Source organism: Salmo salar, chromosome ssa09 (genome assembly GCF_905237065.1).
Source record: "Salmo salar chromosome ssa09, Ssal_v3.1, whole genome shotgun sequence".
NCBI lineage: Eukaryota > Metazoa > Chordata > Actinopteri > Salmoniformes > Salmonidae > Salmo > Salmo salar.
The window spans coordinates 98915442-98942987 of record NC_059450.1 but is presented as its reverse complement, the minus strand read 5'-3'; the positions used below and the strand labels follow the sequence as shown (position 1 = coordinate 98942987).

General features: G+C 49.0%; 1 protein-coding gene across 1 annotated transcript; it reads right to left on the bottom strand.

The window, feature by feature from the left end:
• Positions 1 to 434: 434 nt before the first annotated feature.
• Positions 435 to 27546, bottom strand: LOC123744808 (PDZ and LIM domain protein 7-like). The gene is made up of 6 exons (XM_045725000.1): positions 27481 to 27546; positions 22996 to 23180; positions 6141 to 6185; positions 4402 to 4556; positions 2702 to 2738; positions 435 to 531 (listed from the first exon to the last, which is right to left on the bottom strand). The coding sequence occupies exons 1-6, from the start codon at positions 27544 to 27546 to the stop codon at positions 435 to 437; spliced, it is 585 nt and encodes a 194-aa protein (XP_045580956.1).

The following is a 27546-nucleotide window of genomic DNA, read 5'->3' as shown; positions in this document are numbered from 1 at the left end:
ATACGTCAAATACTGTACAACTCTTGAGGTGAACTTGATTTGAGACAGGCCCGAAGTTCAAACTCCTCCCCGCACCTCAGGTATTCAATCAATCAATCAATCAATCAATCAATCAATCAATCAATCAATCAATGTATTTGACGTATGTGTTGGCCCCCAGGTCTGCTACAAACACAAGGTGATCAACACTAACTCATCAAGTCAAGGAGGAGAAGTGAACGTGACAGATGTATTGATTAGTGATCATAGATCCTCTATTTGATAGATCATTATTTTTTTAATGAACTTGTTTCTTCTTCCTCCCTCTGTATATCTGACGGGTGTGTCATCTGCCGTTCGTTGAATATCGGGCTATCATCGTGTCAGTCGTCGTCGTGATGGCTATCGATCGCTTAGGGCTCAGGGCCCGGCATTGCATGTTGCCGTGGCGACGCTCAAGACTTGATGTTGAGGGCGCGTGCGGACCTCTCGTGGTGCCAGTCCCTCAGACGGGCATAATGAGGGCTCTGAATCTCTGTAAGGAACTTTTCCCTAACCACCCAGAGAGAAAGAGCGAGAGAGAGAGCGAGAAAGAGGTGGAGAGAGAGGTAGAGAGAGAGAGACAATTGACAGGAAATGAAGACAGACAGAAATATGTCTAACATGCAACGGGAACGGTAAAACTACATCACAACTCAATACGGTAAAACTACATCACAACTCAATACGAGAAAGTGGTCCTGGAACAAGACCTGTATAACTCACGCCCCAAACCACCTGTATAAAACTCACGCCCCAAACCACCTGTATAAAACTCACGCCCCAAACCACCTGTATAACTCACGCCCCAAACCACCTGTATAAAACTCACGCCCCAAACCACCTGTATAAAACTCACGCCCCAAACCACCTATAAAACTCACGCCCCAAACCACCTGTATAACTCACGCCCCAAACCACCTGTATAACTCACCAAACCACCTGTATAACACACCAACCCACCTGTACAACACACCAACCCACCTGTATAAAACCACATGCAGAAGCTTAAAACACCTGAAGTCCATAACTCAACTGTTGAGTTCTACTAGAAGTCTTTAAAGGTGAACTCCGCAAGATGAAAACATCACCAGCGTCACCTGTGGCACGCCCACATTGGGAAGTAGGACATCGCCTCGTTCTGTGTGTATCATCTTGCAGAGTGTACCTTTATCATTAGCTGTAACACACAGGCATGTCAGCATCGGCCATAACTTAACAGTAACACACTTTACCACACAGCCTTTAAACAAACAGACTATACCAGAGTCAGCTGTAGGATATCACACAGACTACACCAGAGTCAGCTGTAGGATATCACACAGACTAAATCAGAGTCAGCTGTAGGATATCACACAGACTACACCAGAGTCAGCTGTAGGATATCACACAGACTACACCAGAGTCAGCTGTAGGATATCACACAGACTAAATCAGAGTCAGCTGTAGGATATCACACAGACTACACCAGAGTCAGCTGTAGGATATCACACAGACTAAATCAGAGTCAGCTGTAGGATATCACACAGACTAAATCAGAGTCAGCTGTAGGATATCACACAGACTACACCAGAGTCAGCTGTAGGATATCACACAGACTACACCAGAGTCAGCTGTAGGATATCACACAGACTACACCAGAGTCAGCTGTAGGATATCACACAGACTAAACCAGAGTCAGCTGTAGGATATCACACAGACTACACCAGAGTCAGCTGTAGGATATCACACAGACTAAATCAGAGTAAGCTGTAGGATATCACACAGACTAAACCAGAGTCAGCTGTAGGATATCACACAGACTACACCAGAGTCAGCTGTAGGATATCACACAGACTAAACCAGAGTCAGCTGTAGGATATCACACAGACTAAATCAGAGTCAGCTGTAGGATATCACACAGACTACACCAGAGTCAGCTGTAGGATATCACACAGACTAAATCAGAGTCAGCTGTAGGATAAACACACAGACTAAATCAGAGTCAGCTGTAGGATATCACACAGACTAAACCAGAGTCAGCTGTAGGATATCACACAGACTATACCAGAGTCAGCTGTAGGATATCACACAGACTAAATCAGAGTCAGCTGTAGGATATCACACAGACTATACCAGAGTCAGCTGTAGGATATCACACAGACTAAACCAGAGTCAGCTGTAGGATATCACACAGACTAAACCAGAGTCAGCTGTAGGATATCACACAGACTATACCAGAGTCAGCTGTAGGATATCACACAGACTACACCAGAGTCAGCTGTAGGATATCACACAGACTAAACCAGAGTCAGCTGTAGGATATCACACAGACTAAATCAGAGTCAGCTGTAGGATATCACACAGACTAAATCAGAGTCAGCTGTAGGATATCACACAGACTAAACCAGAGTCAGCTGTAGGATATCACACAGACTAAATCAGAGTCAGCTGTAGGATATCACACAGACTATACCAGAGTCAGCTGTAGGATATCACACAGACTAAATCAGAGTCAGCTGTAGGATATCACACAGACTATATCAGAGTCAGCTGTAGGATATCACACAGACTATACCAGAGTCAGCTGTAGGATATCACACAGACTAAACCAGAGTCAGCTGTAGGATATCACACAGACTATACCAGAGTCAGCTGTAGGATATCACACAGGCATAGCTTTATAAACGCACAGGCTGTTTACCTGGCCCTCTTCATTGTCTCATCGTCTGGGTCCTGCACTGAGAGAGCCAGGGGGGGAAAACGCAGTATCAGAATGCCCCGATTACATTTTACACTTTTGTTATGATACAACTATGGACTCCTTTCTGTGGCCCCGTGTCAAACTTCGTCTCCCTCTCCTGGGCCTGTTGTCCCATCTGGGGCCCCGTGTCAACTTTCTCTCCCTCTCCTGGACCTCTTGTCCCATCTGGGGCCAAGGGTCAACTTTCTCTCCCTCTCCTGGACCTCTTGTCCCATCTGGGGCCCCGTGTCAACTTTCTCTCCCTCTCCTGGGCTTCTCGTCCTCTCTGGACCACTGACACCTCTCTCTTTCTCAATTACATTTACAATATGTTTTAAAGAATAGAGAAAGGTCAAATGTTATATTATTGTCTATGTACAGTATTGTAACAATGTTCATGTAGTTGAAGTATGAAAGGTAAAATAAATAAACAGATAAATATAGTTTCTATTTACAATGTTGTTTGTTCTCCACTGGTTGTCCTTTTTTCATGGTAATGGGACACACATCTTGCTGCTGTGTTTGCACATTGCAGTATTTCACCTAACAGATATGGGAGTTTATCGATGTTTCATTTGTTTTCTAATTCTTTGTGGGTCTGTGTAATCTGAGGGAAATATGTGTCTCTAATATGGTCATACATTTCGCAGGAGGTTAGGAAGTGCAGCTCAGTTTCCACCTAATTTTGTGGGCAGTGTGCACCTAGCCTGTCTTCTCTTGAGAGCCAGGTCTGCCTACAGCGGCCTTTCTCAATAGCAAGGCTAAGCTCACTGAGTCTGTACATAGTCAAAGCTTTCCTTAAGTTTGGGTCAGTCCCAGTGGTCAGGTATTCTGTTTAGGGCCAGGTATTCTGTTTAGGGTTTTTTGGTTTATCCTTTCCAGCGTGTCAAATAGTTATCTTTTTGCTCCAGCAACATTTGGTTGGGTCTAAACGTGTTTCTGTCCTTGGGGCTCTGTGGGGTCCGATTGTGAACAGAGCCCCAGAACCAGCTGGCTGAGGAGATTCTTCTCCAGGTTTATCTCTCTGTAGGTGAGGGATTTGTGGTAGATTTGGGGAAATTTTGGTTGGTTAGTAGACCCCAGACCTCACAACCATTCTGGGCAATGGGTTCAATAACTGATTGAAGTATTTTTTTGCCAGATCCTAATTGGGAGGTAGAGTTTTATGTTCCTTTTGATGGTGTAGAAGGCACTTCATGCCTTGGCTCTTAGATCCTTCAAATCCTTGTGGAATTTACCTGTGGTGCGGATGTTTAGGCGGAGGTAGGTGTAATTGTGTGTGTTCTCTAGGGCAGCCAGTGTCTAGATTTAATTTGTAATTGTTGTCTTGGCTACTGGACATTTTTTTAAACAACAATTTTGTCTTACTGAGACTCACTGTCTGGGCACAAGTCTGACAAAATCTGTGCAGAATATCTAGGTGCTGCTGTAGGCCCTCCTTCGTTGGGGACAGAAGCACCAGATCATCAGCAAACAGTGGACATTTGATTTCTGAGTCCAGTAGGTTGAGGCCCGGTTGCTCTAGACTGTTCTAGTGCCCTCGCCAATTCATTGATATTTTTATGATGAAGAGGGTCTCACTCACTCACTCACTCACTCACTCACTCACTCACTCACTCACTCACTCACTCACTCACTCACTCACTCACTCACTCACTCACTGTAGTCGGTGCCTGTGAGTTGGGCCAGCATGCGGAAGGAGCGGGACTGGGTAGTGCCTGTGCGGGGCTGCCAATCCTGAGGGTCCTCGATCAGCCTCTTCTTGCTGCGGTCGTTGGGGATGAACATGGGGATGCCATCCACCCGCAGACCGTGCCTAGTACACACCCCACGTCACCACAATGTTAATATAACGTTAACAACGGACCATGCACAGAAACACGCGCAAGGTTCCCACAATGTTCCAAAAACGTTAACATAACAAACACATGGCATTATCAATGTTAGAACAACCACGACGTGAAGCCAGCGACGGGCAAGCGAAGAATGATAGCTAATAATTATAATACATTACCACGCACTGATTACCGAACTTATGGATAGACAGACTACTATAGGACAGATTACTATAGGACAGACTACTATAGGACAGACTACTATAGGACAGACTACTATAGGACAGACTACTATAGGACAGATTACTATAGGACAGACTACTATAGGACAGACTACTATAGGACAGACTACTATAGGACAGACTACTATAGGACAGATTACTATAGGACAGACTACTATAGACAGACTACTGTAGACTACTACAGAAAAACTACTGTAGGCAGACTACTATAGGACAGACTACTATAGGACAGATTACTATAGGACAGACTACTATAGGACAGACTACTATAGGACAGACTACTATAGGACAGATTACTATAGGACAGACTACTATAGACAGACTACTGTAGACTACTACAGAAAAACTACTGTAGGCAGACTACTATAGGACAGATTGCTATAGGACAGATTACTATAGGACAGACTACTATAGGACAGACTACTATAGGACAGACTACTGTAGACTACTACAGAAAAACTACTGTAGGCAGACTACTATAGGACAGACTACTGTAGGACAGACTGCTGTAGGACAGACTTCTGTAGGACAGACTACTGTAGACAGACAGTATGCAGCCAGGAGATGATCAAACACACACATACAGCACATAACCAACAAACCAGAACCCTAAATCCCTGGTCAAAAGCAGTGCACTATATAGGGAATAGGGTGCCATAGGGCTCTGGTCTAAAGTAGTGCACTACGTAGGGAATAGGGTGCCATAGGGCTCTGGGTCTAAAGTAGTGCACTACGTAGGGAATAGGGTGCCATTTCGAATGCAGACCATGTCATATTCAACCTGTCCTCCAATATGTTCTATCTAACATGGCTGTCTGACACCGTGTCAATATGTCCACCCCGACACCGTGTCAATATGTCCTCTCCGACACCGTGTCAATATGTCCACCCCGACACCGTGTCAATATGTCCACCCCGACACCGTGTCAATATGTCCACCCCGACACCGTGTCAATATGTCCACCCCGACACCGTGTCAATATGTCCACCCCGACACCGTGTCAATAATCCACCCCGACACCGTGTCAATATGTCCACCCCGACACCGTGTCAATATGTCCACCCCGACACCGTGTCAATATGTCCACCCCGACACCGTGTCAATATGTCCTCTCCGACACCGTGTCAATATGTCCTCTCCGACACCGTGTCAATATGTCCTCTCCGACACCGTGTCAATATGTCCTCTGACACCGTGTCAATATGTCCTCTCCTACACCGTGTCAATATGTCCTCTCCAACACCGTGTCAATATGTCCTCTCTAACATGGCTCTAGTGACCAGCGGTCAAATAGGTTGGACCATAATGCATCTGTCTCTTACTTCTCGTGTTGGTAAATCTGGTGGTCATAGAAAGATTGATCATCTCTGCAGGGGGGAGGAGGAAGAGGAGTAGATGGGGCAGGGATGAAGAAAATAAGGGGAGAAGAGGCAGGAGGAAGAGGAGAGGGAGGAGGAGAGTGGAAAGAGGAAGAGGAGAGGGGGAGAGAAGGCGGACGAGAGTGGAAAGAGGGAGGGCAGGAGGAAAAGGAGAGGGGGAGAGAGGGCAGAAGGAAGAGGGAGAGGAGGGAGAGGAGAGGATGAGAGTAGGGAGGGAGGAAGGTCAGGAGGAAAAGGAGAGGAAGAGAGGAGGAAGAGGAGAGGAAGAGGATGAGAAGAGAAAATGAGAGGAGGGCGGGAGGAGAGGTTAAGAGGGCAGGAGGAAGAGGAGAGGATGAGAGGGAGGAAGGGAGGGAGGAGAGGATGAGGAGGGAGGGCATGGGGAAGAAGAGAGGAAGGAGGGAGGGCAGGAGGAAGAGAGGAGAGGAAGAGAGGAGGAGAGGAGAGGAGAGGATGAGAGAAGGAAAGGAGGGAGGGCAGGAGGAAGAGGAAAGGAAGAGAGGAGGAGAGGAAGAGAGGTTGAGAGGAGGGAGGGAGGGAGGGAGGGAGGGAGGGAGGGAGGGAGGGAGGGAGGGAGGGAGGAGGGAGGGAGGGAGGGAGGGAGGGAGGGAGGGAGGGAGGGAGGGAGGGAGGGAGGGAGGGAGGGAGGAAGAGAGGAGGAGAGGAGGGAGGGCAAGAGGACGAGGAGAGTAGTAGAAGACAGGAGGAACAACAAATGACAGGAGAATGAGAGAAATACTGTTAGATAAAGAATTAACTGTGTTACTGTTACTACTGACCTGTGTTACTACTGACCTGTGTTACTACTGACCTGTGTTACTACTGACCTGTGTTACTGTTACTACTGAACTGTGTTACTACTGAACTGTGTTACTGTTACTACTGAACTGTGTTACTACTGAACTGACCTGTGTTACTACTGACCTGTGTTACTACTGACCTGTGTTACTACTGACCTGTGTTACTGTTACTACTGACCTGTGATACTGTTACTACTGACCTGTGTTACTGTTACTACTGACCTGTGTTACTGTTACTACTGACCTGTGTTACTGTTACTACTGACCTGTGTTACTACTGACCTGTGCTACTACTGACCTGTGCTACTACTGACCTGTGCTACTGTTACTACTGACCTGTGCTACTACTGACCTGTGCTACTGTTACTACTGACCTGTGCTACTACTGACCTGTGCTACTACTGACCTGTGCTACTACTGACCTGTGTTACTACTGACCTGTGTTACTGTTACTACTGAACTGTGTTACTGTTACTACTGAACTGTGTTACTGTTACTACTGAACTGTGTTACTGTTAATTCTGAACTGTGTTACTGTTACTACTGAACTGTGTTACTACTGCTAAGAGAAAGACCTTCATTAATTATTACTAACCACTAGCTCAGATACTGACAGGAAAACTATGATTTAACATTCAAGTAAAAAGGAAGTAAAGAGAGTTTACTAACTTCTCATCCATCTGCGGAGAGAAAGAAGAGAGAAAGAAGATGGGGGTTCAGTTTGGAAAAACAAGACGACAACAGTTGGTAAGAACTTGTCAAATCAACAATAGTTGTAGAGAACAGTCAACAGTGAGGAGACAGATTCGTTGTGGGATGCAGAGTATCATGCAGTTGGGGTGAAAACAAACACAGGTTTTCATTGTTGACGGGTTCCGTCAGAGAGACACAGCATGGGCTGTTCTGATGGCTTTCACACAAAAGGCGCAGGCAGGCTGTGTGACACATCTGGAAGGCATCCAGTGTCCCCGTCTTCGTCTCGCGGATTCAGAACAGATCCGTTTCAAGTTGATGTCTGTATTGAGTGTTTGTCTAACTTCTAAAACGATTTATTTATTTCTCCTTTGTTTAGAAACACATTGTATTTTACAATAATTATCTGGCCTGTAAATTTAAATCCATAAAGTTATTTACGACCAACCAGAAAGCCAAATATGTCCCTTGCGTTTTACACTTCTATAACATTGGTACCTTGCCGGAACCAATGCAACCAGCCTGAAAACAATTACCAGAAACAATAATTTTCAATATTCTTAGCAATGATTTAGGAGTCCATGTGATTAAGTATTAGCTAGGCAGCCACATTGTTGTTCTCTTATTGAAATACAACTTCAGTTCATGAACTTAACTAGTTAGCTAGATAACGAAGTAAACAAGCTAGCCAGTTACATAGCCTCGTTGCCACAAGCTAACATTATAAGCGGCAAGCTAGATTCATCTGGCTATTGTGGCTTGATCGGACGCGACCATTACCAACCAAATACAAAAAACACCGTGTCAATATGTCCTCTCTAACACTGTGTCAAATATGTCCTATAAATGACGTCTAGCTAGATAGTTAGCCAAATATAGCTACTGAAACAGATGTCATTTTGATTTGTTTTAGGTGGAAAACATTGTTTGCATTCATCAGCCAGCTAGCTTTTTTTCCTGACCAGCACCGTCCCAGAGTCCTGACTCGTTTTGCAGCGGCAGGTGCGCAAGACAAAACTTTACCAGCATCATAGCATACGAACTGGTGAATCGCTGTTAGATATGAAATATGAGTGATGGTGTAATAAATCTGTAATAACTACGTAAAAAAAAAAAACATTTATGAACGTGTTCAATTATTAAATGTGAAATTCAGTCATATTCAGGTTCTGATTAGTCAACAAGCTTAGTTGACGCGTCAAATACTGTTATTTGGCGTGCATCGCAAAGACCCAAACGGCGTTCCATACAACCCTGCCTTGTCGTAGGTCACAGATTAGTTCTGAACATGAATAGTAGGACTCTGTACGATTTAGTCTCTGTCATAAAGAAAACAGCTGTGTGAAGGAGTGGCAGTTTAGTATCCTGCTGAATAATGTGGAGGGTAACCTAATCCACAAAACATACTGGAGGAAGATGGCCGGAGGACAGACGGCTGGAGGACAGACTACTCCTTTAAAACTAAAAGTACTAAGTGTTTCATTTTTTTTTTTTTACTTAAAAAAACAACAACTTTGTACTGCTTCTTTAAAACTGTTCACAACAATCTTGTGACTCTTCATAGATAAGATTAATATGGTCTTCTAAAAGAAGACTGGTTGAAGTCGGAGCTTTTTTCACAATAGAGTCAACTGTTTCTAGTGTTATAAACCCCTATTTTTCTCTCTCAGTTTGCTGTGCTTGAGACACAGAATACAGACGTGGCCTTAACTGTTTATAACAACTTGCTAGTGTTTCTAACCTCTATCTCTCTATCTAGGAAGTGTTTTAGACCGTGGAAGTATGAGCGCTATACAGGTCAGGGTTCAGGTCCGTGTGACTGCTCCAAGAAAGGCTAGTTAGGTAACCCAGCAACACCTCAGTAAAAACCATTCTGACAGCTCAGCAGATTCTAAGCGAAAGGTCCTGAGCGCAGAACAGCTAAATACAGTCACAGACAACATCTAGACCTTTCTAAAAAGTCATACCTTAACACATCCTCTATCCCTTCCCCCAACACACCACGGTGACCGTGAACCAAGTATCAGGCATGGAACAAGGTTTGCAAAATCCTTCAAACTTTCCCCAAACTACCAGGTTATCTAGAAATCCTGATCAGAGGACTCTGGATTTCCTACTTACAGGAATCTCCCTAAAGGGTTTGTAAAAGCCTGGATCCCCCCCCATCTGAAACAGTAACACCTGGTCGGACCACCCTGTTAATTTAAAGCCCCCCGTACTTTATAAGTAGGGCACTACCGTTAACCAGAACCCCTATGTAGGGCACTACCTTTAACCAGAACCCCCCTACGTAGGGCACTACCTTTAACCAGAACCCCTATGTAGGGCACTACCTTTAACCAGAAACCCCTATGTAGGGCTCTACCTTTAACCAGAACCCCCCTATGTAGGGCACTACCTTTAACCAGAACCCCTATGTAGGGCACTACCTTTGACCAGAGCTATATACTGAGTGTACAAAACATTAAGGACACCTTCCTAATATTGAGTTGCAAACCCACCCGCCTCTTCTGCCCTCAGAACAGCCTCAACGGGATACTGGCAAAGAGAATGTTCTCTCTCTCTAGCCAATAAGACAAAGAGAATGTTCTCTCTCTTTAGCCAATAAGACAAAGTTGAAGCATTCGTCTGATGGACGTCCATTTTATTTCCTGTATTCTACTCAACAGTCTGGTCTCAACAGACCAGGAGAAGACATCTTCTGATTAGATCATCAAATCATACTACAACTTAACCTTCCCTCTTAAAATGTGCAGTCAGCAATTTCTACTCCCAGGAGAGTTACCTGAATGACTCAGAGCTGAAACGTATACCTAAAATCTACCTTCCACAGGAACCCAGAGTGACTTGTTTAACTCAAATACAGGGAAACATTTGGTCTGTTCTCTCCCAGAGGAGGTGTGGTGTTTGGTCTGTTCTCTCCCAGAGAAGGGGTGGTGTTTGGTCTGTTCTCTCCCAGAGGATGTGGTGTTTGGTCTGTTCTCTCCCAGAGGAGGTGTGGTGTTTGGTCTGTTCTCTCCCAGAGGAGGTGTGGTGTTTGGTCTGTTCTCTCCCAGAGGAGGTGTTTGGTCTGTTCTCTCCCAGAGGAGGTGTTTGGTCTGTTCTCTCCCAGAGAAGGTTTATGGTCTGTTCTCTCCCAGAGGAGGTGTGGTGTTTGGTCTGTTCTCCCCCAGAGGAGGTGTTTGGTCTGTTCTCTCCCAGAGGAGGTGTGGTGTTTGGTCTGTTCTCTCCCAGAGGGGGTGTTTGGTCTGTTCTCTCCCAGAGGAGGTGTGGTGTTTGGTCTGTTCTATCACAGAGGAGGTGTTTGGTCTGTTCTCTCCCAGAGGGGGTGTGGTGTTTGGTCTGTTCTCTCCCAGAGGAGGTGTTTGGTCTGTTCTCTCCCAGAGGAGGTGTTTGGTCTGTTCTCTCCCAGAGGAGGTTTATGGTCTGTTCTCTCCCAGAGGAGGTGTTTGGTCTGTTCTCCCCCAGAGGGGGTGTTTGGTCTGTTCTCTCCCAGAGGAGGTGTGGTGTTTGGTCTGTTCTATCACAGAGGAGGTGTTTGGTCTGTTCTCTCCCAGAGGGGGTGTGGTGTTTGGTCTGTTCTCTCCCAGAGGAGGTGTTTGGTCTGTTCTCCCCCAGAGGAGGTGTTTGGTCTGTTCTCTCCCAGAGAAGGTGTGGTGTTTGGTCTGTTCTCTCCCAGAGGAGGTGTGGTGTTTGGTCTGATCTCTCCCAGAGGGGGTGTTTGGTCTGTTCTCTCCCAGAGGAGGTGTGGTGTTTGGTCTGTTCTATCACAGAGGAGGTGTTTGGTCTGTTCTCTCCCAGAGGAGGTGTTTGGTCTGTTCTCTCCCAGAGGAGGTGTTTGGTCTGTTCTCCCCCAGAGGAGGTGTGGTGTTGGTCTGTTCTCTCCCAGAGAAGGTGTGGTGTTTGGTCTGTTATCTCCCAGAGAAGGTGTGGTGTTTGGTCTGTTCTCTCCCAGAGAAGGTGTGGTGTTTGGTCTGTTCTCTCCCAGAGGAGGTGTGGTGTTTGGTCTGTTCTCTCCCAGAGGAGGTGTGGTGTTTGGTCTGTTCTCTCCCAGAGAAGGGTGGTGTTTGGTCTGTTCTCTCCCAGAGGAGGTGTGGTGTTTGGTCTGTTCTCTCCCAGAGGGGGTGTGGTGTTTGGTCTGTTCTCCCCCAGAGGAGGTGTGGTGTTTGGTCTGTTCTCTCCCAGAGGAGGTGTGGTGTTTGGTCTGTTCTCCCCAGAGGAGGTGTTTGGTCTGTTCTCTCCCAGAGGAGGTGTGGTGTTTGGTCTGTTCTATCACAGAGGAGGTGTTTGGTCTGTTCTCTCCCAGAGGAGGTGTTTGGTCTGTTCTCCCCCAGAGGAGGTGTGGTGTTTGGTCTGTTCTCTCCCAGAGGGGTTGTGGTGTTTGGTCTGTTCTCTCCCAGAGGAGGTGTTTGGTCTGTTCTCTCCCAGAGGAGGTGTTTGGTCTGTTCTCTCCCAGAGGAGGTGTTTGGTCTGTTCTCTCCCAGAGGTGGTGTTTGGTCTGTTCTCTCCCAGAGGAGGTGTTTGGTCTGTTCTCTCCCAGAGGAGGTGTTTGGTCTGTTCTCTCCCAGAGGAGGTTTATGGTCTGTTCTCTCCCAGAGGAGGTGTTTGGTCTGTTCTCCCCCAGAGGAGGTGTTTGGTCTGTTCTATCACAGAGGAGGTGTTTGGTCTGTTCTCCCCCAGAGGAGGTGTTTGGTCTGTTCTCTCCCAGAGGAGGTGTGGTGTTTGGTCTGTTCTCTCCCAGAGGAGGTGTGGTGTTTGGTCTGTTCTCTCCCAGAGAAGGTGTGGTGTTTGGTCTGTTCTATCACAGAGGGGGTGTGGTGTTTGGTCTGTTCTCTCCCAGAGGAGGTGTGGTGTTTGGTCTGTTCTCTCCCAGAGGAGGTGTGGTGTTTGGTCTGTTCTATCACAGAGGGGGTGTGGTGTTTGGTCTGTTCTCTCCCAGAGGAGGTGTTTGGTCTGTTCTCTCCCAGAGGAGGTGTTTGGTCTGTTCTCTCCCAGAGGAGGTGTTTGGTCTGTTCTCTCCCAGAGGAGGTGTTTGGTCTGTTCTCTCCCAGAGGAGGTTTATGGTCTGTTCTCTCCCAGAGGAGGTGTTTGGTCTGTTCTCCCCCAGAGGAGGTGTTTGGTCTGTTCTCTCCAAGAGGAGGTTTATGGTCTGTTCTCTCCCAGAGGAGGTGTTTGGTCTGTTCTCTCCCAGAGGAGGTGTTTGGTCTGTTCTCCCCCAGAGGAGGTGTTTGGTCTGTTCTCTCCAAGAGGAGGTTTATGGTCTGTTCTCTCCCAGAGGAGGTGTTTGGTCTGTTCTCCCCCAGAGGAGGTGTTTGGTCTGTTCTCTCCCAGAGGAGGTGTGGTGTTTGGTCTGTTCTCTCCCAGAGGAGGTGTTTGGTCTGTTCTCCCCCAGAGGAGGTGTTTGGTCTGTTCTCTCCCAGAGGTGGTGTTTGGTCTGTTCTCTCCCAGAGGAGGTGTTTGGTCTGTTCTCTCCCAGAGGAGGTGTTTGGTCTGTTCTCCCCCAGAGGAGGTGTGGTGTTTGGTCTGTTCTCCCCCAGAGGAGGTGTGGTGTTTGGTCTGTTCTCTCCCAGAGAAGGTGTGGTGTTTGGTCTGTTCTCTCCCAGAGGAGGTGTGGTGTTTGGTCTGTTCTCTCCCAGAGGAGGTGTGGTGTTTGGTCTGTTCTCTCCCAGAGGAGGTGTGGTGTTTGGTCTGTTCTCTCCCAGAGGAGGTGTGGTGTTTGGTCTGTTCTCTCCCAGAGAAGGTGTGGTGTTTGGTCTGTTCTCTCCCAGAGGAGGTGTGGTGTTTGGTCTGTTCTCTCCCAGAGGGGGTGTGGTGTTTGGTCTGTTCTCCCCAGAGGAGGTGTGGTGTTTGGTCTGTTCTCTCCCAGAGGAGGTGTGGTGTTTGGTCTGTTCTCCCCCAGAGGAGGTGTTTGGTCTGTTCTCTCCCAGAGGAGGTGTGGTGTTTGGTCTGTTCTATCACAGAGGAGGTGTTTGGTCTGTTCTCTCCCAGAGGAGGTGTTTGGTCTGTTCTCCCCCAGAGGAGGTGTGGTGTTTGGTCTGTTCTCTCCCAGAGGAGGTGTTTGGTCTGTTCTCCCCCAGAGGAGGTGTTTGGTCTGTTCTCTCCCAGAGGAGGTGTGGTGTTTGGTCTGTTCTCTCCCAGAGGAGGTGTTTGGTCTGTTCTCCCCCAGAGGAGGTGTTTGGTCTGTTCTCTCCCAGAGGAGGTGTTTGGTCTGTTCTCTCCCAGAGGAGGTGTTTGGTCTGTTCTCTCCCAGAGGTGGTGTTTGGTCTGTTCTCTCCCAGAGGAGGTGTTTGGTCTGTTCTCTCCCAGAGGAGGTGTTTGGTCTGTTCTCTCCCAGAGGAGGTGTTTGGTCTGTTCTCCCCCAGAGGAGGTGTGGTGTTTGGTCTGTTCTCCCCCAGAGGAGGTTTGGTGTTTGGTCTGTTCTCTCCCAGAGAAGGTGTGGTGTTTGGTCTGTTATCTCACAGAGAAGGTGTGGTGTTTGGTCTGTTCTCTCCCAGAGAAGGTGTGGTGTTTGGTCTGTTCTCTCCCAGAGAAGGTGTGGTGTTTGGTCTGTTCTCTCCCAGAGGAGGTGTGGTGTTTGGTCTGTTCTCTCCCAGAGAAGGTGTGGTGTTTGGTCTGTTCTCTCCCAGAGGAGGTGTGGTGTTTGGTCTGTTCTCTCCCAGAGGGGGTGTGGTGTTTGGTCTGTTCTCCCCCAGAGGAGGTGTGGTGTTTGGTCTGTTCTCTCCCAGAGGAGGTGTGGTGTTTGGTCTGTTCTCCCCCAGAGGAGGTGTTTGGTCTGTTCTCTCCCAGAGGAGGTGTGGTGTTTGGTCTGTTCTATCACAGAGGAGGTGTTTGGTCTGTTCTCTCCCAGAGGAGGTGTTTGGTCTGTTCTCCCCCAGAGGAGGTGTGGTGTTTGGTCTGTTCTCCCCCAGAGGAGGTGTGGTGTTTGGTCTGTTCTCTCCCAGAGAAGGTGTGGTGTTTGGTCTGTTCTCTCCCAGAGGAGGTGTGGTGTTTGGTTTGTTCTCTCCCAGAGGAGGTGTGGTGTTTGGTCTGTTCTCTCCCAGAGGAGGTGTGGTGTTTGGTCTGTTCTCTCCCAGAGGGGGTGTGGTGTTTGGTCTGTTCTCTCCCAGAGGAGGTGTTTGGTCTGTTCTCTCCCAGAGAAGGTGTGGTGTTTGGTCTGTTCTCTCCCAGAGAAGGTGTGGTGTTTGGTCTGTTCTCTCCCAGAGGAGGAGTGGTGTTTGGTCTGTTCTCTCCCAGAGGAGGTGTGGTGTTTGGTCTGTTCTCTCCCAGAGGAGCTGTGGTGTTTGGTCTGTTCTCTCCCAGAGGGGGTGTGGTGTTTGGTCTGTTCTCTCCCAGAGGAGGTGTTTGGTCTGTTCTCTCCCAGAGGAGGTGTTTGGTCTGTTCTCCCCCAGAGGAGGTGTTTGGTCTGTTCTCTCCCAGAGGAGGTGTGGTGTTTGGTCTGTTCTATCACAGAGGAGGTGTTTGGTCTGTTCTCCCCCAGAGGAGGTGTTTGGTCTGTTCTCTCCCAGAGGAGGTGTGGTGTTTGGTCTGTTCTCCCCCAGAGGAGGTGTGGTGTTTGGTCTGTTCTCTCCCAGAGAAGGTGTGGTGTTTGGTCTGTTCTCTCCCAGAGGAGGTGTGGTGTTTGGTCTGTTCTCTCCCAGAGGAGGTGTGGTGTTTGGTCTGTTCTCTCCCAGAGGGGGTGTGGTGTTTGGTCTGTTCTCTCCCAGAGGAGGTGTGGTGTTTGGTCTGTTCTCTCCCAGAGAAGGTGTGGTGTTTGGTCTGTTCTCTCCCAGAGGGGGTGTGGTGTTTGGTCTGTTCTCTCCCAGAGGGGGTGTGGTGTTTGGTCTGTTCTCTCCCAGAGGAGATGTTTGGTCTGTTCTCTCCCAGAGGAGGTTTATGGTCTGTTCTCTCCCAGAGGAGGTGTTTGGTCTGTTCTCCCCCAGAGGAGGTGTTTGGTCTGTTCTCTCCCAGAGGAGGTGTGGTGTTTGGTCTGTTCTCCCCCAGAGGAGGTGTTTGGTCTGTTCTCTCCCAGAGGAGGTGTGGTGTTTGGTCTGTTCTCTCCCAGAGGAGGTGTTTGGTCTGTTCTCCCCCAGAGGAGGTGTTTGGTCTGTTCTCTCCCAGAGGTGGTGTTTGGTCTGTTCTCTCCCAGAGGAGGTGTTTGGTCTGTTCTCCTCCCAGAGGAGGTGTTTGGTCTGTTCTCTCCCAGAGGAGGTGTTTGGTCTGTTCTCTCCCAGAGGAGGTGTTTGGTCTGTTCTCTCCCAGAGGAGGTGTGGTGTTTGGTCTGTTCTATCACAGAGGAGGTGTTTAGTCTGTTCTCCCCCAGAGGAGGTGTTTGGTCTGTTCTCTCCCAGAGGAGGTGTGGTGTTTGGTCTGTTCTCTCCCAGAGGAGGTGTGGTGTTTGGTCTGTTCTCTCCCAGAGAAGGTGTGGTGTTTGGTCTGTTCTCTCCCAGAGGAGGTGTGGTGTTTGGTCTGTTCTCTCCCAGAGGAGGTGTGGTGTTTGGTCTGTTCTCTCCCAGAGGGGGTGTGGTGTTTGGTCTGTTCTCTTCCAGAGGGGGTGTGGTGTTTGGTCTGTTCTCTCCCAGAGGAGGTGTTTGGTCTGTTCTCTCCCAGAGGAGGTGTTTGGTCTGTTCTCTCCCAGAGGAGGTTTATGGTCTGTTCTCTCCCAGAGGAGGTGTTTGGTCTGTTCTCCCCCAGAGGAGGTGTTTGGTCTGTTCTCTCCCAGAGGAGGTGTGGTGTTTGGTCTGTTCTCCCCCAGAGGAGGTGTTTGGTCTGTTCTCTCCCAGAGGAGGTGTGGTGTTTGGTCTGTTCTCTCCCAGAGGAGGTGTTTGGTCTGTTCTCCCCCAGAGGAGGTGTTTGGTCTGTTCTCTCCCAGAGGTGGTGTTTGGTCTGTTCTCTCCCAGAGGAGGTGTTTGGTCTGTTCTCTCCCAGAGGAGGTGTTTGGTCTGTTCTCCCCCAGAGGAGGTGTGGTGTTTGGTCTGTTCTCTCCCAGAGAAGGTGTGGTGTTTGGTCTGTTATCTCCCAGAGAAGGTGTGGTGTTTGGTCTGTTCTCTCCCAGAGAAGGTGTGGTGTTTGGTCTGTTCTCTCCCAGAGGAGGTGTGGTGTTTGGTCTGTTCTCTCCCAGAGAAGGTGTGGTGTTTGGTCTGTTCTCTCCCAGAGGAGGTGTGGTGTTTGGTCTGTTCTCTCCCAGAGGGGGTGTGGTGTTTGGTCTGTTCTCCCCCAGAGGAGGTGTGGTGTTTGGTCTGTTCTCTCCCAGAGGAGGTGTGGTGTTTGGTCTGTTCTCTCCCAGAGGGGGTGTGGTGTTTGGTCTGTTCTCCCCCAGAGGAGGTGTTTGGTCTGTTCTCTCCCAGAGGAGGTGTGGTGTTTGGTCTGTTCTATCACAGAGGAGGTGTTTGGTCTGTTCTCTCCCAGAGGAGGTGTTTGGTCTGTTCTCCCCCAGAGGAGGTGTGGTGTTTGGTCTGTTCTCCCCCAGAGGAGGTGTGGTGTTTGGTCTGTTCTCTCCCAGAGAAGGTGTGGTGTTTGGTCTGTTCTCCCCCAGAGGAGGTGTGGTGTTTGGTTTGTTCTCTCCCAGAGGAGGTGTGGTGTTTGGTCTGTTCTCTCCCAGAGGAGGTGTGGTGTTTGGTCTGTTCTCTCCCAGAGGGGGTGTGGTGTTTGGTCTGTTCTCTCCCAGAGGAGGTGTTTGGTCTGTTCTCTCCCAGAGAAGGTGTGGTGTTTGGTCTGTTCTCTCCCAGAGAAGGTGTGGTGTTTGGTCTGTTCTCTCCCAGAGGAGGTGTGGTGTTTGGTTTGTTCTCTCCCAGAGAAGGTGTGGTGTTTGGTCTGTTCTCTCCCAGAGGAGGTGTGGTGTTTGGTTTGTTCTCTCCCAGAGAAGGTGTGGTGTTTGGTCTGTTCTCTCCCAGAGGAGGTGGTGTGTTTGGTTTGTTCTATCCCAGAGGAGGTGTGGTGTTTGGTCTGTTCTCTCCCAGAGGAGGTGTGGTGTTTGGTCTGTTCTCTCCCAGAGGGGGTGTGGTGTTTGGTCTGTTCTCTCCCAGAGGAGGTGTTTGGGCTGTTCTCTCCCAGAGAAGGTGTGGTGTTTGGTCTGTTCTCTCCCAGAGAAGGTGTGGTGTTTGGTCTGTTCTCTCCCAGAGGAGGAGTGGTGTTTGGTCTGTTCTCTCCCAGAGGAGCTGTGGTGTTTGGTCTGTTCTCTCCCAGAGGGGGTGTGGTGTTTGGTCTGTTCTCTCCCAGAGGAGGTGTTTGGTCTGTTCTCTCCCAAAGGAGGTGTGGTGTTTGGTCTGTTCTATCACAGAGGAGGTGTTTGGTCTGTTCTCTCCCAGAGGAGGTGTTTGGTCTGTTCTCCCCCAGAGGAGGTGTTTGGTCTGTTCTCTCCCAAAGGAGGTGTGGTGTTTGGTCTGTTCTATCACAGAGGAGGTGTTTGGTCTGTTCTCCCCCAGAGGAGGTTTTTGGTCTGTTCTCTCCCAGAGGAGGTGTGGTGTTTGGTCTGTTCTCTCCCAGAGGAGGTGTGGTGTTTGGTCTGTTCTCTCCCAGAGAAGGTGTGGTGTTTGGTCTGTTCTCTCCCAGAGGAGGTGTGGTGTTTGGTCTGTTCTCTCCCAGAGGAGGTGTGGTGTTTGGTCTGTTCTCTCCCAGAGAGGGTGTGGTGTTTGGTCTGTTCTCTCCCAGAGGGGGTGTGGTGTTTGGTCTGTTCTCTCCCAGAGGAGATGTTTGGTCTGTTCTCTCCCAGAGGAGGTGTTTGGTCTGTTCTCTCCCAGAGGAGGTGTTTGGTCTGTTCTCCCCCAGAGGAGGTGTTTGGTCTGTTCTCTCCCAGAGGAGGTGTGGTGTTTGGTCTGTTCTCCCCCAGAGGAGGTGTTTGGTCTGTTCTCTCCCAGAGGAGGTGTGGTGTTTGGTCTGTTCTCTCCCAGAGGAGGTGTTTGGTCTGTTCTCCCCCAGAGGAGGTGTTTGGTCTGTTCTCTCCCAGAGGTGGTGTTTGGTCTGTTCTCTCCCAGAGGAGGTGTTTGGTCTGTTCTCTCCCAGAGGAGGTGTTTGGTCTGTTCTCTCCCAGAGGAGGTGTTTGGTCTGTTCTCTCCCAGAGGAGGTGTTTGGTCTGTTCTCTCCCAGAGGAGGTGTGGTGTTTGATCTGTTCTATCACAGAGGAGGTGTTTAGTCTGTTCTCCCCCAGAGGAGGTGTTTGGTCTGTTCTCTCCCAGAGGAGGTGTGGTGTTTGGTCTGTTCTCTCCCAGAGGAGGTGTGGTGTTTGGTCTGTTCTCTCCCAGAGGAGGTGTGGTGTTTGGTCTGTTCTCCCCCAGAGGAGGTGTTTGGTCTGTTCTCTCCCAGAGGAGGTGTGGTGTTTGGTCTGTTCTCTCCCAGAGGAGGTGTTTGGTCTGTTCTCCCCCAGAGGAGGTGTTTGGTCTGTTCTCTCCCAGAGGTGGTGTTTGGTCTGTTCTCTCCCAGAGGAGGTGTTTGGTCTGTTCTCTCCCAGAGGAGGTGTTTGGTCTGTTCTCCCCCAGAGGAGGTGTGGTGTTTGGTCTGTTCTCTCCCAGAGAAGGTGTGGTGTTTGGTCTGTTATCTCCCAGAGAAGGTGTGGTGTTTGGTCTGTTCTCTCCCAGAGAAGGTGTGGTGTTTGGTCTGTTCTCTCCCAGAGAAGGTGTGGTGTTTGGTCTGTTCTCTCCCAGAGGAGGTGTGGTGTTTGGTCTGTTCTCTCCAAGAGGGGGTGTGGTGTTTGGTCTGTTCTCTCCCAGAGAAGGTGTGGTGTTTGGTCTGTTCTCTCCCAGAGGAGGTGTGGTGTTTGGTCTGTTCTCTCCCAGAGGGGGTGTGGTGTTTGGTCTGTTCTCTCCCAGAGGAGGTGTTTGGTCTGTTCTCTCCCAGAGGAGGTGTTTGGTCTGTTCTCCCCCAGAGGAGGTGTTTGGTCTGTTCTCTCCCAGAGGAGGTGTGGTGTTTGGTCTGTTCTATCACAGAGGAGGTGTTTGGTCTGTTCTCCCCCAGAGGAGGTGTTTGGTCTGTTCTCCCCCAGAGGAGGTGTGGTGTTTGGTCTGTTCTCTCCCAGAGGAGGTGTGGTGTTTGGTCTGTTCTCTCCCAGAGAAGGTGTGGTGTTTGGTCTGTTCTCTCCCAGAGGAGGTGTGGTGTTTGGTCTGTTCTCTCCCAGAGGAGGTGTGGTGTTTGGTCTGTTCTCTCCCAGAGGGGGTGTGGTGTTTGGTCTGTTCTCTCCCAGAGGAGGTGTTTGGTCTGTTCTCTTCCAGAGGAGGTGTTTGGTCTGTTCTCTCCCAGAGGAGGTTTATGGTCTGTTCTCTCCCAGAAGAGGTGTTTGGTCTGTTCTCTCCCAGAGGAGGTTTATGGTCTGTTCTCTCCCAGAAGAGGTGTTTGGTCTGTTCTCTCCCAGAGGAGGTGTTTGGTCTGTTCTCTCCCAGAGGAGGTGTTTGGTCTGTTCTCTCCCAGAGGAGGTGTTTGGTCTGTTCTCCCCCAGAGGAGGTGTTTGGTCTGTTCTCCCCCAGAGGAGGTGTTTGGTCTGTTCTCTCACAGAGGAGGTGTTTGGTCTGTTCTCCCCCAGAGGAGGTGTGGTGTTTGGTCTGTTCTCCCCCAGAGGAGGTGTGGTGTTTGGTCTGTTCTCCCCCAGAGGAGGTGTTTGGTCTGTTCTCTCCCAGAGGTGGTGTTTGGTCTGTTCTCTCCCAGAGGTGGTGTTTGGTCTGTTCTCTCCCAGAGGAGGTGTGGTGTTTGGTCTGTTCTCCCCCAGAGGAGGTGTGGTGTTTGGTCTGTTCTCTCCCAGAGGAGGTGTGGTGTTTGGTCTGGTCTCCCCCAGAGGAGGTGTGGTGTTTGGTCTGTTCTCTCCCAGAGGAGGTGTTTGGTCTGTTCTCTCCCAGAGGAGGTGTGGTGTTTGGTCTGTTCTCTCCCAGAGGAGGTGTGGTGTTTGGTCTGTTCTCTCCCAGAGGAGGTGTTTGGTCTGTTCTCTCCCAGAGGAGGTGTTTGGTCTGTTCTCTCCCAGAGGAGGTGTTTGGTCTGTTCTCTCCCAGAGGAGGGTGGTGTTTGGTCTGTTCTCTCCCAGAGGAGGTGGTGTTTGGTCTGTTCTCTCCCAGAGGAGGTGGTGTTTGGTCTGTTCTCTCCCAGAGGAGGTGGTGTTTGGTCTGTTCTCTCCCAGAGGAGGTGTGGTGTTTGGTCTGTTCTCTCCCAGAGGAGGTGTTTGGTCTGTTCTCTCCCAGAGGAGGTGTTTGGTCTGTTCTCTCCCAGAGGAGGTGTTTGGTCTGTTCTCTCCCAGAGGAGGTGTTTGGTCTGTTCTCTCCCAGAGGAGGTGTTTGGTCTGTTCTCTCCCAGAGGAGGTGTTTGGTCTGTTCTCTCCCAGAGGAGGTGGTGTTTGGTCTGTTCTCTCCCAGAGGAGGTGTTTGGTCTGTTCTCTCCCAGAGGAGGTGTTTGGTCTGTTCTCTCCCAGAGGAGGTGTTTGGTCTGTTCTCTCCCAGAGGAGGTGTTTGGTCTGTTCTCTCCCAGAGGAGTGTGGTGTTTGGTCTGTTCTCTCCCAGAGGAGGAGGTGTTTGGTCTGTTCTCCCCCAGAGGAGGTGTTTGGTCTGTTCTCTCCCAGAGAGTGAGGTGTTTGGTCTGTTCTCTCCCAGAGGAGGTGTTTGGTCTGTTCTCTCCCAGAGGAGGTGTTTGGTCTGTTCTCTCCCAGAGGAGGTGTTTGGTCTGTTTTCTCCCAGAGGTGGTGTTTGGTCTGTTTTCTCCCAGAGGAGGTGTGGTGTTTGGTCTGTTCTATCACAGAGGAGGTGTTTGGTCTGTTCTCCCCCAGAGGAGGTGTTTGGTCTGTTCTCTCCCAGAGGAGGTGTGGTGTTTGGTCTGTTCTCTCCCAGAGGAGTTGTTTGGTCTGTTCTCTCCCAGAGGAGGTGTTTGGTCTGTTCTCTCCCAGAGGAGGGTGTTTGGTCTGTTCTCTCCCAGAGGAGGTGTTTGGTCTGTTCTCTCCCAGAGGAGGTGTTTGGTCTGTTCTCTCCCAGAGGAGGTGTTTGGTCTGTTCTCTCCCAGAGGAGGTGTTTGGTCTGTTCTCCCCCAGAGGAGGTGTTTGGTCTGTTCTCCCCCAGAGGAGGTGTTTGGTCTGTTCTCTCACAGAGGAGGTGTTTGGTCTGTTCTCTCCCAGATGAGGTTTATGGTCTGTTCTCCCCCAGAGGAGGTGTGGTGTTTGGTCTGTTCTCCCCCAGAGGAGGTGTGGTGTTTGGTCTGTTCTCCCCAAGAGGAGGTGTTTGGTCTGTTCTCTCCCAGAGGAGGTGATTGGTCTGTTCTCTCCCAGAGGAGGTTTTTGGTCTGTTCTCCCCCAGAGGAGGTGTTTGTTCTGTTCTCCCCCAGAGGAGGTGTGGTGTTTGGTCTGTTCTCCCCCAGAGGAGGTGTGGTGTTTGGTCTGTTCTCTCCCAGAGGAGGTGTGGTGTTTGGTCTGGTCTCCCCCAGAGGAGGTGTGGTGTTTGGTCTGTTCTCTCCCAGAGGAGGTGTTTGGTCTGTTCTCTCCCAGAGGAGGTGTGGTGTTTGGTCTGTTCTCTCCCAGAGGGGGTGTGGTGTTTGGTCTGTTCTCTCCCAGAGGAGGTGTTTGGTCTGTTCTCTCCCAGAGGAGGGGTGTTTGGTCTGTTCTCTTCCAGAGGAGGTGTGGTGTTTGGTCTGTTCTCTCCCAGAGGAGGTGGTGTTTGGTCTGGTCTCTCCCAGAGGAGTGGTGTTTGGTCTGTTCTCTCCCAGAGGAGGTGTGGTGTTTGGTCTGTTCTCTCCCAGAGGAGGTGTTTGGTCTGTTCTCTCCCAGAGGAGGTGTTTGGTCTGTTCTCTCCCAGAGGAGGTGTTTGGTCTGTTCTCTCCCAGAGGAGGTGGTGTTTGGTCTGTTCTCTCCCAGAGGAGGGGTGTTTGGTCTGTTCTCTCCCAGAGGAGGGTGTTTGGTCTGTTCTCTCCCAGAGGAGGTGTTTGGTCTGTTCTCTCCCAGAGGAGGTGTTTGGTCTGTTCTCTCCCAGAGGAGGTGTGGTGTTTGGTCTGTTCTCTCCCAGAGGAGGTGTTTGGTCTGTTCTCTCCCAGAGGAGGTGTTTGGTCTGTTCTCTCCCAGAGGAGGTGTTTGGTCTGTTCTCTCCCAGAGGAGGTGTTTGGTCTGTTCTCTCCCAGAGGAGGTGTTAATGGTCTGTTCTCTCCCAGAGGAGGTGTTTGGTCTGTTCTCTCCCAGAGGAGGTGTTTGGTCTGTTCTCTCCCAGAGGAGGTGTTTGGTCTGTTCTCTCCCAAGAGGTAGGTGTTTGGTCTGTTCTCTCCCAGAGGAGGTGTGGTGTTTGGTCTGTTCTCTCCCAGAGGAGGTGTGGTGTTTGGTCTGTTCTCCCCCAGAGGAGGTGTGGTGTTTGCATGGTTGTTTGTTTGTTTGTTTGTGTACCTACCCGTTGTGTTGCTGTAGCATGCTGGCGGGGGCCGCTGAGGCCGGGGTGTTAACTTTTGGGGCGTACGTCACAGGTTTAATGACCGTGTTACCGCCGCCAGGCGTGAATGGCCGCGCCATCTTGTTGATAGCGGTGCTGGGGGCAAAGGAGTATTTGGGCTGAACGGAGGCAGGGGCGAGCGAATCCTACAGGGTGTGAGAAGGGGGGGGGGGGACAAAGGGTAAAAAACCCACAGCAAATAACATGCAGTTAGACAAACACACATGTGCATTAATTGCGTGGGCCCTAGCTAAGCATACGTGTGTACTATACTGTACACACACACACAGAGTTTATCAATCCCATATTTTGGCCCATTGACTACCCATAGTAGTGCACTACTTTTGACCCATTGACTACCCATAGTAGTGTACTACTTTTGACCCACTGACTACCCATAGTAGTACACTATGTAGGGAATAGGGTACCATATGGAAAGCAAATATATTTATCTTGGAATGCAGGAGTTGGTCCTACTAAGGATCTTCCTCTTCCTCTGTTAGCGTGGCTATGATCTTCCTCTTCCTCTGTTAGCGTGGCTATGATCTTCCTCTTCCTCTGATAGCGTGGCTATGATCTTCCTCTTCCTCTGATAGCGTGGCTATGATCTTCCTCTTCCTCTGTTAGCGTGGCTATGATCCGTCTCTGTTAGCGTGGCTATGATCCGTCTCTGTTAGCGTGGCTATGATCCGTCTCTGTTAGCGTGGCTATGATCCGTCTCTGTTAGCTTGGCTATGATCCGTCTCTCTTAGCTTGGCTATGATCCGTCTCTGTTAGCTTGGCTATGATCCGTCTCTGTTAGCTTGGCTATGATCCGTCTCTGTTAGCTTGGCTATGATCCGTCTCTGTTAGCTTGGCTATGATCCGTCTCTGTTAGCTTGGCTATGATCCGTCTCTGTTAGCTTGACTATGATCCGTCTCTGTTAGCTTGGCTATGATCCGTCTCTGTTAGCTTGGCTATGATCCGTCTCTGTTAGCTTGGCTATGGTCCGTCTCTGTTAGCTTGGCTATGGTCTTCCTCTGTCTAGTGAAGACCAGACAGACAGGACTGTTTCTTTACTGCCTAGTGAAGACCAGACAGACAGGACTGTTTCTTTACTGCCTAGTGAAGACCAGACAGACAGGACTGTTTCTTTACTGCCTAGTGAAGACCAGACAGACAGGACTGTTTCTTTACTGCCTAGTGAAGACCAGACAGGACTGTTTCTTTACTGCCTAGTGAAGACCAGACAGACAGGACTGTTTCTTTACTGCCTAGTGAAGACCAGACAGACAGGACTGTTTCTTTACTGTCTAGTGAAGACCAGACAGAGAGGACTGTTTCTTTACTGTCTAGTGAAGACCAGACAGACAGGACTGTTTCTTTACTGCCTAGTGAAGACCAGACAGACAGGACTGTTTCTTTACTGTCTAGTGAAGACCAGACAGACAGGACTGTTTCTTTACTGCCTAGTGAAGACCAGACAGACAGGACTGTTTCTTTACTGCCTAGTGAAGACGACAGACAGGACTGTTTCTTTACTGCCTAGTGAAGACGACAGACAGGACTGTTTCTTTACTGCCTAGTGAAGACCACAGACAGGACTGTTTCTTTACTGCCTAGTGAAGACCAGACAGACAGGACTGTTTCTTTACTGCCTAGTGAAGACCACAGACAGGACTGTTTCTTTACTGCCTAGTGAAGACAACAGACAGGACTGTTTCTTTACTGCCTAGTGAAGACCAGACAAGGACTGTTTCTTTACTGCCTAGTGAAGACCAGACAGAAGGACTGTTTCTTTAATGCCTAGTGAAGACCAGACAGAGAGGACTGTTTCTTTACTGCCTAGTGAAGACCAGACAGACAGGACTGTTTCTTTACTGCCTAGTGAAGACCAGACAGACAGGACTGTTTCTTTACTGCCTAGTGAAGACCAGACAGACAGGACTGTTTCTTTACTGCCTAGTGAAGACCAGACAGAGAGGACTGTTTCTTTACTGCCTAGTGAAGACCAGACAGAGAGGACTGTTTCTTTACTGCCTAGTGAAGACCAGACAGGACTGTTTCTTTACTGCCTAGTGAAGACCAGACAGAGAGGACTGTTTCTTTACTGCCTAGTGAAGACCAGACAGGACTGTTTCTTTACTGCCTAGTGAAGACCAGACAGGACTGTTTCTTTACTGCCTAGTGAAGACCAGACAGACAGGACTGTTTCTTTACTGCCTAGTGAAGACCAGCAGACAGGACTGTTTCTTTACTGCCTAGTGAAGACACAGACAGGACTGTTTCTTTACTGCCTAGTGAAGACCAGACAGAGAGGACTGTTTCTTTACTGCCTAGTGAAGACCAGACAGAGAGGACTGTTTCTTTACTGCCTAGTGAAGACCAGACAGGACTGTTTCTTTACTGCCTAGTGAAGACCAGACAGAGAGGACTGTTTCTTTACTGCCTAGTGAAGACCCAGACAGGACTGTTTCTTTACTGTCTAGTGAAGACCAGACAGACAGGACTGTTTCTTTACTGCCTAGTGAAGACCAGACAGGACTGTTTCTTTACTGCCTAGTGAAGACCAGACAGGACTGTTTCTTTACTGCCTAGTGAAGACAGATCTGTTGATTCACATTGCAGAAGCATCACAGTGTTTCAGGAGGTGTGAGGTTAAGACAACAGACATGAAATTAAATGACATCCTTTTCCATGTACAGCTCACTACTTTTGACCCGAGCCCTGATAGAGTAGTGCACTATACAGGGAATAGGGTGGTGTTGGGATGCAGAGCCCTGATAGAGTAGTGCACTATACAGGGAATAGGGTGGTGTTGGGATGCAGAGCCCTGATAGAGTAGTGCACTATACAGGGAATAGGGTGGTGTTTGGGAAGCAGGCCAGACACTCTTACCTTCTGATTGCCACCCGCATGGAAAGCTCTGAAAAAAAGGTTGGAAAACAGGTGTTAGAAAATAAAGTTAGAATGTCACAGTAGTATATCCTATAAAACCTTCATTTATACTGAACAAAAAATGATAAAAACGCAACATTTAGAAAGTGATGGTCGCAGGTTTCATGAGCTGAAATAAAATAACAGAAATGTTCCATATGCCCAAAAAAGCTTATTTCTTTCAAATTTTGTGAACAAATTATTTGTACCATCCCTGTTAGTGAACATTTCTCCTTTGCCAAGATAATCCATCCACCTGACAGGGGACAAGAAAAGGCCACTCTAAAATGTGCAGTTTTGTCAGACGGGTGGAAAGCCAGTACGAGGGTTAGCGCTCAGCCTAGAATGAAAGGCGGCCGGTGCGTGGGAGAGAAATGATATGTAGCGTTCCAAAACTACATACTCAAAACCCATGAAGAAGAATTACTCAAGGAGGCAGAGATGCAAAAAATAATGCTAATTTAATCCATGTTCAGAAGAATACAACAAGTGAAAATTGAGCTAATAAATAAATAAAATAGCAATACGTTTCTGCCTTCATCAGTGGAAACAAATTAAGACGACACGTAATTAAAACACCCGCTGTGCACAACAGGTGCAAGCAGATAGTTAGAGACTGACCTTGTATATGTTTTCTTGTAGTGTTGTCTACAGGCACCAGCAGTCACCCTCCCCTCCCCCTCTGACCTTTTAAACCCACTCGACTATTTCATATCTATTGCTTCTGATATTGCATCGTAGCCCAGACTGTTGTGAATTGTCCATGTTTAATACTCTTCTATAATATGCAGTGAATCTCGATTGAGTGCCTGAAGACAAACACTAGTAGAAACATATCTATATTCTTGCACCTGTTAAACACAGCAGGTGTTAGGTGTCTTCTTAAACGTGTTTGTACTGATGAAGGCATAAGCTCTGATTAGCACCTTGCACTTTCAGTTCTTGTATTCTTTCGAGCACGGATTAAATTTAATTTAATTATTTTTTTTTTTGCATCTCGGCCTCCCGCCGTTCTTCCTCTTCATGGTTTTGAGTGGAAGTACTTTTTGAACACAATGCCACGGATGTCTCAAGTTGAAGGAGCGTGCAATTGGGCATGCTGACTGCAGGAATGTCCACCAGAGATGTTGCTAGATAATTGAATGGTTTATTTCTCTACCATAAGCCGCCTCCATCATTTTTTGAAAATTTGGCAGTATGTCTAACCAGCCTCATAACAACAGACCACGTGTAACCACGCCAGCCCAGGACCTCCACATCCGGCTTCTTCACCTGCGGGATCGTCTTAGACCAGCCACCCAGACAGCTGATGAAACTGTGGGTTTTGCATAACCAAAGAATTTCTGCACAAAGTGTCAGAAACTGTATCAAGGATGCTCATCTGCATGCTCGTCGTCCTCACCAGGGTCATGACCTGACTGCAGTTCGGCATCATAACCGACTTCAGTGGGCAAATGCTCACCTTCGATGGCCACTGGCACGCTGGAGAAGTGTGATTCTTCATAAATTAATCCCGGTTTCAACTGTACCGGGCAGATGGCAGACGTGTGGGGCGAGCGGTTTGCAGATGTCAACGTTGTGGACAGAGTGCCCAT

Bases quoted from the DNA above. Each gene is read 5' to 3' on its own strand.
- LOC123744808 (XM_045725000.1), bottom strand. From the start codon at position 27,546: ATGGGCACTCTGTCCACAACGTTGACATCTGCAAACCGCTCGCCCCAC. The intron at 23,181-27,480 runs GTACAGTTGAAA...CACACCCTGTAG, and splicing joins ACACGTCTGCCATCTGCCCG to GATTCGCTCGCCCCTGCCTC. The intron at 4,557-6,140 runs GTAAGAGACAGA...GGTGTGTACTAG, and splicing joins CAGATTTACCAACACGAGAA to GCACGGTCTGCGGGTGGATG.